This window comes from Myxine glutinosa, chromosome 13 (genome assembly GCF_964187855.1).
Source record: "Myxine glutinosa chromosome 13, kmMyxGlut1.1, whole genome shotgun sequence".
Classification (NCBI taxonomy): domain Eukaryota; kingdom Metazoa; phylum Chordata; class Myxini; order Myxiniformes; family Myxinidae; genus Myxine; species Myxine glutinosa.
In genome coordinates, this window is record NC_136273.1 from 3,987,678 (window position 1) to 3,999,809 (window position 12,132).

The 12,132-nt window shown below is 44.0% G+C and overlaps 1 protein-coding gene across 4 annotated transcripts in view; it reads left to right on the plus strand.

Annotated features, from left to right (window-relative positions):
- LOC137438516 (homeotic protein female sterile) overlaps nt 1–12,132 on the plus strand; it is a 169,480-nt gene that overhangs the window by 38,946 nt on the left and 118,402 nt on the right. For all 4 annotated transcript variants that reach the window (XM_068133622.2, XM_068133625.2, XM_068133624.2 and 1 more), the window contains exon 8: nt 3,953–4,216. In XM_068133622.2, coding sequence (XP_067989723.2) covers nt 3,953–4,216 — 264 coding nt within the window. The remainder of the gene's footprint in view (nt 1–3,952; nt 4,217–12,132) is intronic.

Below are 12,132 nucleotides of genomic sequence, written 5' to 3' on the forward strand. Positions count from 1 at the left end.
CTCGTTCGCCGCCGGGACGGTGCATGCCAGCTCGGTCGGCGCGGAGCTGCTCAATGTGCATACCAGGGAGCTGAAGGTTTCAGCGTTGATTAAACGACGCCGTTGGACGTCCACCAGCAGTCCGTGTGCGCAGAGGAAGTCGGCGCCTAGCAGAGCCATGGGCACGTTGGCGGTTACAAACGTCCAAGCAAAGCGTTGGCCGCCGAAGCAGAGGGTGACGTTGCGCGGGCCGAAGGTGCGGATAGTCGATCCGTTGGCCGCAACCAAGGAGGGGCCGCAAACCGCGGATTGCCTGTCCTGGTCAGAGGCGGGCATGACGCTCACTTGGGCGCCGGTGTCGCACAGGAAGCGCCGTCCGGACGCTTTATCCGTGATGAACAGTAAGTTGCCCGTGTGACTGTGGCCGGCGCTCATGGCAGGTAATGAACGCCGGCCTGGCCGTTTCCCGACCCGCCGAAGGTGCACGGGGGTCGGCATGTCCGGGCCTTCTGTCCGAACCTGGCATGATAGGAACACCACGCTTGGTCGGGTGGAGGCTTCGGACGTCGTGCTGAACGTGGTCGGCTCGGTATAGCGGCCGCCAATTGCGTCGGCAGTTCGGCCGTCGAACGCGCCGGGTGCTCGGGCGCCATGGATGGTGCATCAGGCGGCGGCGGGTCCCATGTCGCCGCTGCGATGCGCTGTCCCGCGGCGGAGATTTTGTCGGCTTCTCTGGCAAGGGCCCGGGGATCTGTGATTGTCGTGCTTGCCAGGGCGAGGCGTACCGGGTTAGGCAGCTGACGGAGGAACAGCTCCCGGAACAGGAATGCCGGAGAGTGCTCGCCGAGCAGCGAAAGCATGTAGTCCATTCGCTCGGAAGGGCGCGTGTCGCCGAGCTCAGGCAAATCGAGCAGGCGCCGTGCGCGTTCCGCCGCTGGGAGGGCGAAAGCATCGAGGAGAAGCTTCTTAATCGCGCCGTATTTGTCCGCGGCTGGCGGGCTCTCGAGGAGGCTCAGGGCGCGGGCTGCGGTGGCTGAACCGAGCGCAGCGACCACGTGGTGGAAGCGGGTGTCGTCCGCCGTGATGCCCCGCAGGGCGAACAGGGACTCCGCTTGTGCGAACCAAACCGCCGCGTGAGCCTCCCAGAAGGTAGGCAGTTTAAGGGCGACTGCCGTGTCCATGTCGGTAGGTCACCAATGAAGGAGCTGTGGCTCCCACGTCGATCGAAAGAATGGACGCGACAAAAAGCTTGAATTCATCTGAGCTGCTTTATTCGAACCAAACACTCAGGCACTCTCGGAAAAACGTTTTACGGTCAGCAATATATATCTATTCCGCCAGGGGGTTTGCCCAGGCCTCGCGCCAGGGGGCGTGGCCCCGCGTCCCGGCTGCGGCCTGGCAAGCCGAGGGCGAGCCTGCCCGGGCGTCCCGACCGAGGCCTGGCAAGTCGAGCGCGGGCCTGCCCGGGCGTCCTGGACGAGCCCGGCCTGGTGATCGCTCCGCGTCCTTGATAGGTGCAAGGCGATTGTGTAACCCCAGCGGCAGCCGCTACAGTGGCATAAAGACAGTGGAAAATTGTGGACAGGACAGTGAAAGTTGACAATATCCTTTACTTTGGAGTTGAATTCACCTATGGTGAGTTGCAGGTGCCTGCAATATAAAAATCACTCATTGAACCAGTTTCAATAGAGAAAAGGAGTCATTCTGCTGTTTTGTGTCACTGTGTGCACCGCAATGAGCTTGGAGAAAAGAAAGAAACCCAGAGAATTCTCTGAGGAGGTCGGACACAAGATTGTAGCCCATCATGGACAATCTCAAGGCTACAAGTCCATCTCCAGAGACCTTGATGTTCCTGTGTCCACCGTATGCAATGTTATCAGGAAGTTTAAGGCCCATGGCACTGCAGCCAACCTTCCTGGACGTGGCCGCAAAAGAAAACTTGATCGAAGATTGCAGCGAAGAATTGTTCGAATGGTGGAGAAAGCACCTCGATCAACTGCCAAACAGATTCAAGCTGACCTTCAGACACAAGGTACGACAGTTTCAACTCGCACCATCCGTCGCCAACTCAGTGAAAGGGGATTCTATAGTGGGAGACCCAGGAGGACCCCAATGCTGAGAGAGACAAAAGAAAGCCTGACTGGAGTTTGCCAAAACATACCTGAACAATCCAAAATCCTTCTGGGAGAATGTCCTGTGGACAGATGAGACCAAATTAGAGCTTTTTGGTAAAGCACATCAGCTCTATGTTTACAGAAAACAAAAGGAAGCCTTCAAAGTAAAGAACACCTTCCCTGCAGTCAAACATGGAGGAGGTTCAGTGATGCTTTGGGGTTGCTGTGCTGCCTCTGGCACTGAGTACCTTGAATGTGTGCATGGCATCATGAAATCGGGAGATTACCAAGGCATTTTTGAGTGCAATGTTCAACCCAGTGTCAGAAAGCTGGGTCTCCGTCGAAGGTCATGGGTCGTGCAGCAGAACAATGACACCAAACACACTTCAAAAAGCACCCAGGAATGGTTCAAGACAAAACGCTAGACTGTTCTGAAGAGGCCAGCAATGAGTCCAGATCTAAATTGTATTGAACACCTGTGGGGAGATCTGACAACAGCAGTTGGGAGAAGGCACCCTTCAAATCTGGGAGAACTGGAGCAGTTTGCACAATAAGAGTGGGACAAACTGCCAGTAGAGATGTGTAGGAAGCTCATTCATGGCTATAGGAAGCGCTAGACTGCAGTTATTTTGTCCAAAGACTGCTACGAAATATTAAGTCAAGGGTGATTTTGGCAACGCCATTTGTTTTTATTTTCTGATTTAAAAGGATATATTAAGTTCTGAATCAAAAACAAAGGTTCTGTAGTATTAACAGTGAAATAAAGAATTGTGGAGACAAAATACTTTTGTCAATTTCAACTTATTTTGAGAAAAAATTCTGAGTTATTTGAAAAAAGTGCAAGGGTGCTAATATTTTTTGCCACAACTGTATTCAATAGTTAGAGAAAAGGTGTAAGACTTGAGGTCTGCTGAGATTATTGGTTCCATTACCTTGCTGATTTATGTGAATAAAGCATACTGGTCTGTAGTTCAAAGGGCTTCTCTTGGCACCCTTCATATGGATATGAATTGTATACTTCTTAAGCTCAAGTCACCTTCTATAATGAGTGGACACAAGTCTCCAATAATGATCTGCATAAAAGTAGTGAATGAAGAACAGGCAGTTCAGATGCAAAGGTTTGAAAAAAGGTGTGCTGATGCCTTTATGACCTCTTGCTGATTGTTGTGCAGACACTTCACCTTTGCAGTTGAGAAGCTCACTTACTTCAGGGAGTTGCCTGTGATGGGGAAAGGTTGGGGGGAGGTGCAACGGGAAGGAGGAAGTTGGAGATTAGGCACACAAACCTTTTCAGTCGGACATTGTTCAAGCATTCCAACTTATCACAAGCTGTGTCCTTTGGGACTCCTTTGATGACCGAAGGGACAGAGGGAGAGCATATTCTGGAGGCACTTTTAACCATTTTCCACCATGTTTTCAAAGATGGATAAAGGACTAGAAGATCTGATACATCAGCAAGTCAGGTGTTCTGTTCTCGCTCTTGTAAGGACGTTTAGAACCCTGCTGTGGGCCTTGTGAAATGTCTGCAAGTTCCCACTGGTAGGATTGAAAAGGCAGATCAGGCATGATGCTGACTTGCTATTACCTCAATACAAGCTTCTGAATTGATACAGATTGCAGGACTTTGCGAGAAACATTGAGTCCCAAGAACTCCATGCATAAAGGAGATGGAAGACCAGTGTCTTCCATTTCGAATTGTGCCATTATTTATATCCTCTTTTTTATGGCCATACCTGATCGCAAGTTAAAATGGCATGATGTTCTACAAAGCATTCTTTTTTTTAATGGACAGTTATTTGAACCTGGCACTATTATGGCAAATGCCATTATAATTATTTGACCCGTCCTTTATCGTTCAGGCAAGCCGGGGGGTGAAGCGGAAAGCAGACACAACAACACCAACAGCGCTTCCACAAGCACGACCAGAAAATGAAGAGACCTCACCTGGCCTTGCAGATGGGCCGGCTGGCATTGTGCGACCTCTGGTGCCCGGCCGAAGAGAAAGCAGCCGTCCGGTTAAAGCCCCTCGCAAAGAGGTGCCTGACTCTCCGGCATTGCCTCCTGTATCAAAACGAGTTCGGCAAATGTCTGACCAACTACGTCATTGTCAAACTATACTAAAGGTCAGACATTCATGAATTGCCTCAGTTTGTGAATTGTTACCTTTTTTCATCTCCAAAATGGTATATTTGCTTAACTAGAAACACCGATTGGTGGGGCGGGGGGGTTTGGGGGAAGGAAGCGGGGGCGGTGTAGGGGGTCACATGTATGTGCATGTGTGTACCTTTCTACTTACTCAAGTTCCATTTGTATTCAGCCAACCTTCACCGAATTGTACATTTTCACACCAAATTGTACATTTTCACACCAAATTGTGCATTTTCACACCAAATTGTGCATTTTCACACCAAATTGTGCATTTTCACACCAAATTGTACATTTTCACACCGAATTGTACATTTTCACACCGAATTGTACATTTTCACACCGAATTGTACATTTTCACACCCTCTTACCATTTGATGCTTTAGGTTTGGCCAGGTAGGTTATGTTGTTGTCATTATGATTATTATTATTATTATTATTATTATTGCCTGAGGAAGAGGGTATTGCATTTGAGTCCGTTTGGTACTTGGCAATTATTATTATTATTTTTTTTTTTGCAAGTATGTTGATCACAAGTATGTTGATCACAAGTATGTTGATCACAAGTATGTTGATCACAAGTATGTTGATCACAAGTATGTTGATGCAAGTATGATTTGCAAGTATGCTTGTATGTTTGTGTGTGTGTTTGTGTGTTTGTCTGTCCGCTCACTTATGCTTGCCTATAGGTCACAATTTTAAACCGATCTTCACGAAACTTCACCAAATTTTAGAGTTCGTGGTCCGACAAAATCCTATATATTTTTGAGGTCAAAAGGTTAAAAGGTCAACATAGGCTAGATTTCTAAAATCCTCAATTTTCATCCGATTGACTTGAAATTTGAATAGGATTTACATATCGGCTAACTGCATTCAACCACCAACTATTTTTGAGGTCAGTATAGGCCAAAATGTCAACATAGGCCAAATTCTTAAAATTGTCAATTTTCATCCGAATAACTTAAAATTTGAAGACGATATGCATATCTGGTCACTGAATTCAACCCCTAACTATTATTGAGGTCAACATAGGGCAAAAGGTCAACATAGGCTTGATTTTTAAAATCCTCAATTTTCATCCGATTGACTTTAAATTCGAATAGGATTTTCGGCTAACTAAATGAATTCACCACCAACTGAATTCAATCACCAACTATTTTTGAGATCAAAGTAGGCCAAACGGTCAACATAGGCCAAAGGTCAACCACTTTTTTTTTCAAATTACTAAAATCCTTAATTTTCATGCGATTGACTTGTAATTTGAATATGATTTACATATCAGCTTACTGAATTCAACCACCAACTATTTTTGACATCATCGTCGGCCAAAAGTTCAACATCGGCCAAATTTCTAAAATTGTCAATTTTCATCCGATTAATTAAAAATTTGAAGACGATATGCATATCTGGTCACTGAATTCAACCCCCAACTATTTTGAGGTCAACATCTGGCAAAAGGTCAACATAGGCTAGATTTCTAAAATCCTCAATTTTCATCCGATTGACTTTAAATTTGAATAGGATTTTAATATCCGCCAACTGAATTCAATCCCCAACTATTTTTGAGATCAACATAGGCCAAAGGTCAACCACTTTTTTCAAATTTCTAAAATCCTCAATTTTCATCCGATTGACTTGAAATCTGAACAGGATTTGCATATCAGCTTACTGAAACCAACCACCAACTATATTTGAGGTCAACATAGGCCAAAAGGTCAACATAGGCCAAATTTCTAAAATTGTCAATTTTCATCCGATTAACTTAAAATTTGAAGATGATATGCATATCTGGTCACTGAATTCAACCCCCAACTATTTTTGAGGTCAACATAGGGAAAAAGGTATGCATATCTGGTCACTGAATTCAATCCCCAACTATTTTTGAGATCAAAATAGGCCAAAAGGTCAACATAGGCCAAAGGTCAACCACTTTTTTCAAATTTCTAAAATCCTCAATTTTCATCCGATTGACTTGAAATCTGAATAGGATTTGCATATCAGCTTACTGAATTCAACCACCAACTATTTTTGAGATCAGCATAGGCCAAAACGTCAACATAAGCCAAAGGTCAACAACAATTTCAAATTTCTAAAATCCTCAATTTTCATCCGATTCACTTGAAATTTGAATGGGATTGACATATCAGTTCAGTTATCTGAATTCAACCAACAACTATTTTTGAGGTCAACATAGGTCACAAGGTCAACATAGGCCAGAGGTCAACCACTTTTTTTCAAATTTCTAAAAATCCTCAATTTTAGTCTGATTGACTTGAAATTTGAATCAGATTTTCATTTCAGCTGACTGAATTCAACCACCAACTATTTTTGAGATCAGCATAGGTGAAAGCTCAACAACAATTTCGAATTTCTAAAACTCTCAATTTTTATCTGATTGACTTTAAAATTGAATGGGGTTTTCATATCGGTTCACTGAATTCAGCCAACAACTATTTTTGAGGTCAGCCTAGGGCAAAAGGTCAACATAGGCTAGATTTCTAAAATCCTCAATTTTCATCCGATTGAATTTAAATTTGAATAAGATTTTCATATCCGCTAACTGAAATCAATCACCAACTATTTTTGAGATCAAAATAGGCCAAAAGGTCAATATAGGCCAAAGGCCAACCACTTTTTTCGAATTGCTAAAATCCTCAATTTTCATCCGATTGACTTGAAATCTGAATATGCTTTGCATATCAGCTTACTGAAACCAACCACTAATTATTTTTGAGGTCAACATAGGCCAAAAGTTAAACCTAGGCCAAATTTCTTAAATTGTCAATTTTCATCCGATGAACTTAAAATTTGAAGACGATATGCATATCTGGTCACTGAATTCAACCCCCAACTATGTTTGAGGTATGCATACATTATCTGTGTAACGCCGGTCGCCGGCCATAGGGCAAAAGGTCAACATAGGCTAGATTTCTAAAATCCTCAATTTTCATCCGATTGACTTTAAATTTGAATAGGATTTTCACATCCACCAACTGAATTCAATCACCAACTATTTTGGAGAGCAGCATAGGCCAAAAAGTCAACATAGGCTGAATTTCTAAAATTGTCAATTTTCATCCGATTAAAATAAAATTTGCATATCAGATCACTGAATTCAACCACCAATTATTTGTGAGGTAAAAAGGATTCTCTACTGAGTGCCATTCTACTTTGTTATCTTTTGCCAAGTGTCGCTCTGAGTCATATTTCATTTGTTTGTTTGTTTGTCCGCACAAAATATGATTTTCTCTGCAAACGTTGGTCCGAGTGACAGGAAATTTTCGCCATTGGTGCAACTCCACCTGTATAATTTTTTAATGATAATTATGACGTCATAGGTTATGTGGTATGGGTGCCATCTTGGAAAAACCAAAAAACTTTGCTGCTCTATATCTCCGAAAGCGCTGCATTGAAAAAATTGAGACATAGCTCATTGTAAAGAACTTTCCATGTGGAATAACATGTTAATGATGATGTCATGGGTGCCTCCATTATGACGTCATAATTCGACAAGTGCAAAACTTCATCCGATCAAGATGAAATTTATTGAGCATAATCTAGGGATAAATTGGTGGAGGAAAAAATACTGATGACATCATCGGCCGTGTGGTTTGGCCACCATATTTGTTTTAACGCAAACGCTTTAAAAACCACTGAAAACATGTCCTGGCGAGGGTCTGCAATCTGATTGCTCTTTCTAGTTACTATTATTATTGTTAACTAGCAAGGGTGCCTGGCGTTCCCCAGTGTTCTTATGCTTTTGTCATTTTGAAGAAATCAAACTTTTCTTTCTTCATTTTTTTGTGGTAGCTTAAAACACTTCCCTATATACCTACTAAGGAATGGGATTGGGGATAATTTAATATTACCTATTATTTCACAGAGGTACTAAGGTTTAGGCAACAACAGAGAGGGATTTCTTTAAAAAAAAAGAAAATCCAACTTTTTCTTTCAAACTCTTTTCTTTTTCTTTTTTTTGGCCGAAAACACTCCCTGGCACTCACTGATGAACCTCAAAGTTTGACGAAGATCCGTTTGGCCATCTTTGAGGAAAATGGCGACACACACATACAGACCTACAAACATCTCTCGTAATATGTATCGATAATATTATTGTTCATCTATATATTGAAGTGGTCGGTGTATTATGTATTATTCTCTGAGAAGTGGTGTATGATTCATGACTCGATTAGAAGCGGTGTATTATCCATGTCACGATGAGTAGAGGTGTATTATTCATTACTCGATGAGAAGAGGTGTATTATTCATTACTCGATGAGTAGAGGTGTATTATTCATTACTCGATGAGAAGAGGTGTATTATTCATTGCTTGATGATAAGTGGTGTATTATCCATGACTCGATGAGAAGCGGTGTATTTTCCATGTCTCGATGAGAAGTGGTGTATTGTTTCGGAAACCACTTCTGATAACTGCTTTACAAGTCGGAACTAATTTGCCTCCGTTTCTTTACAATATCATTTTCGTAATCATAACGTCAAACATTAACAATAATAATTGTATCACAATAACATTAAGTTGTTTAACTCCCGTGAAAGTGAAAGGTTCAAGCTTGTATGTTGTTATTTTATAATATCAATATTATTACTAGAACGGAACTCAGTGAAGCCAGGCCAGGATGAACCAGTTCAAGTTTTGTGTCCCACTGATTGGGTGGATCTGCATCCATATCTTCACCAAAACCAAATCAATTGTTCAGTGTCGCACACTGTACCGGTTCAACAAATTTCGTCTGAATTAGTCCGTAACGTTTTGTGATATCCTCTCACAAACAGACAGACGGACAGGTGAAGACATATCCTCCACCCACCTTCGGTGGTGGAGGTAATAATGCTATTGTAATTATTACACTCACCTCTAAGCTGTGTAGCCTGGGTTCAAATCTCGGTCCAGCTACAAACTGTCACCCTGGTGTGTCGCAGGCAGGTTGAGGTATCAATGTTTGTGTGCCGTCCCTCGGACGGACGTTAAGCTGGGCATTCCATCTGCTGTCAGTAGTTGACGTATTGTAAAGATCCCACGGTGTCCTTCACCACGAGTAGGTGAGCGATCACCAGCACCATGGCCAAATTCAAAATTTGTGACCAGGTAATTACTGCTGGGAAGGCAATGTCAAACCACCCAGTACGTCATTACAGCGTTACTGCTGCCAAAAACTTCTTCGGCAGCTCGGGCATTGTTGTACCATATGCTATGGCAAATCAGGATCAGAATTATTATTATTGCCGACGTACCATTTTGAACAGAAAAAGTCTTCTGAAGGTGATATCCTTGAGGCCCTGCTTCTTCGCATGATCGGACGTTGTCTCATTAATATTTGTATTATTATTTCTACTAGCAATGGTACCCGCCCGAAGGGGGGGGGGGCTTCAATTGGGGGGCGCAAATGATTATTTAAACAATTTATATAAACATCCGTTAAATATCACTCGCAAATCATCAAAATCTAAACTATTTTTAGAATTTCGATAAAAAAAACCACATCACTGTTCATATCGGTAAATATTATTCCATTGTGTTTCAAATCGTGATATCAACTGTACGCTTTTCTTTAGGAAAAAGAATGGAATGATTTTGTACCTCTTCTTCAGCTTAGAACTTCAGGATAGACGACATTGCTGATAAAAGTTCCTTTTCTCTCTTTGAAGTTCTTGGCAAACAGTTTTATATTGTCACTGCTGCCAACGGGATGCCTGGTCCTGGCTTAGCGGTTAGGGTGCCGGCTTGGGATCCTAGGATCGATCGATCGATCGCTGAATCGCTCGATCGATCGCTGAATTAACGCCAGGGGGGTTGACTCAGCCTGTCATCCTTCCGAGGTCGGCAAATTTGAGTACCAGCCTGCTGGGATAAATGATCCCGGTGTGTACCCCGGTTTAGAATAGGTACACCGTATCCCTGCACATCGTAAGAGGCGACCAAGGGTTGACGTCAGGAAGGGCATCCGGCCATAAAAACATTTGCCTCAAACAGGGAACCATGATTGTCATGGGGCCCGCAAGGCCAACCCCCGCTCTAGCGGGAAAATGGCCTTAAAACGATCATTCATTCATTTCATTCACTGCTGCCAACGCGACGCCATGGCATTATTCATTACATTAATTCATTCATAGATTCATTTAATGATCATTAAACAGTATTCTTACGCTCTTTAAACGTTCATTAAACATTAAACGTTCATTAAACATTAAACGTTCATTAAACGATTACGAAAATAAAAACGAAAAACATTACGACATTACGTTTACACTGTCACATTAAACCCTACCGTGAACACAAACATCGTCACAATGAAACATCGTCACAATGAAACATCGTCACAATGAAACATCGTCACAAACGTTGAGTTACACAATTCAAACCGTGAACACGTCGAATATTGGAGAGCCCATTGCCCAAACGATTTGTTTTCTCTTGTACGTTTATCAAGTAATCAGATGTACATACACGTTAATCTTACAGTTGGTGATCGCCGTCACTGCGATGCGAAGCAAACGTTATGCGGGAGTCCAAACCTGAGAATACTGGAGACCAAAACTGAAATTGAACAAACAATATAGCCTATTTTACTCTAGGGGATCCTAGGATTACCCACCCAAAATATCGTTGCGATCGGTTCAGCCGTTTTTGCGGTACCTTCGAATGGACGGACATTTGGTGAATTATAGTAAAGTTATTATTTTGTAATAATATTGTTACGGAACCCAACGTCGGCCTTGGATCCCTTCTCGAGGGGGGATTAGTCCCCTCGTTTGTGACTGACCGACGTGGTCCCTGAAGCTGCACAAGCTCCCTCCAGAGGCAGGTGAGCAGCTTCGTTCGCGACCGCGGATAAGATGTTAATTTGCCGAGCGGATGGCAGCCGCGGCACGAACCGTTAACAAAGACTAACCCGATCCTGAACGTTGGCCAAATCGTGCTACAGGTATTCAATGGGGAAAAGACAAAGACGACGGATGTGAAGAAGAGGAAGACAGAAGTAGTAAATACGAATATAATTTATTACTACTATTTACAACCAAAAGAAACCAAGGAAGAAGGAAGGATAATAAAATAATGCAGACAGAGGGACGGACCAGAAGGACACAGTGCAATTTCTAGCTTATACAGACTTAACGTATACCCCAGGACAAGACAAAAGACAGACTACAAGCACACTTACACGGGGGATGATGACAGGAATGGCAGGAATGGTTTGGGACGGCAGAGAAGGGGAGGAAGGCACGTTGCTGGCTGGAGCTTGATCCCGCACGGGACGTCGGGCTGGACCTCGACGGCCACCGATGCCACCGATCCTGGTTCCCGCGGGGTAACGGGTCGGAGCTGCCTGGTGGAGCCAAAGCTGCTGGTCGAGCCAAAGCTGCTGGTCGAGTCAAAGCTGCTGGTCGGGCCAAAGCTGCTGGTGGGGGGTCTGGCGTGATGGGTTCTCTCTCTCTCTCTTGAACTTAATCGTCTCTTCGTGCCGCCGTGGGGACGTCGCGTGCTTTCCCAGGACTCATCTGCCGTGGGGAGCGTCCCGCTGCGGGTTATATCGGCCACACCCTCTAACCTTTTCGAACCTCCCCGATCGCTCTTCCTCCGCCCTCTCAAGCCAAAGCCCTCGTGCTTGGTTGGTTGTAGGGGCTCTCCTGGCCCCACCCACCGATGATGAGGTGGAGAAACGTCTTTCCTTCCCAACTTGACCACGTGCGTAATGGAGGTTTTGGGGCGATTCGAGCGAGCCCCAGCCAAAGGGCAGCAGTGACGAATGCAGCAAACCGCCCAGTGCAGTTGGCAATTGACGAAAGGGGGGATGTGCAGGGAATCTACCTTGTTTGAATTCGATGCAATGCAGTGTTAACTAGTGGAAAACAGAGCCATTACCTAATACACAGA